The 334-nt window shown below is 43.7% G+C and overlaps 1 protein-coding gene across 1 annotated transcript in view; it reads right to left on the minus strand.

Annotated features, from left to right (window-relative positions):
• Positions 1-168: 168 nt before the first annotated feature.
• Positions 169-334, minus strand: part of GLTP (glycolipid transfer protein) — a gene marked incomplete at its 5' end in the record, with an annotated part of 1778 nt that continues 1612 nt past the window's right edge. The window contains one exon of the mRNA XM_010174153.1: positions 169-334. This exon is cut by the window's right edge and continues 9 nt beyond it. Within this exon, the coding sequence (XP_010172455.1) occupies positions 169-334 (166 nt within the window).

A 334-nucleotide genomic window follows, 5' to 3' on the forward strand; every position in this document is an offset into this window, starting at 1 on the left:
ATTAGAAAAATTAATTATTATTATTATTATTTTTTTTTTAGAAAACAGGTTAGTCACTGCAGATCCAGAGGAGAATTTCCCAACAGCCAGGAGCAACCCCGGCTGCCCCAGTGATGAAGACACAGGTAGCACCCATCACACCTTCTTCAAGCCAGTCCCGTGTGAGCGTTAGGCTTTGTAGCTCAGCTCGGCGTTCATCTTTGTGTACATCTCATAAATTGCATCCAGGATGGGAGTGACCCTCGAGAGAAACTGATGAATCTTCTCTATGCTTTCCTCCTCTTTGACTTCTTTCCCCTTCTCTAAGGCTTTCAGTAAATCCGATCTGTACGGA

Source organism: Antrostomus carolinensis, unplaced genomic scaffold (assembly GCF_000700745.2).
Source record: "Antrostomus carolinensis isolate BGI_N321 unplaced genomic scaffold, ASM70074v2 scaffold33538, whole genome shotgun sequence".
Taxonomy (NCBI): domain Eukaryota; kingdom Metazoa; phylum Chordata; class Aves; order Caprimulgiformes; family Caprimulgidae; genus Antrostomus; species Antrostomus carolinensis.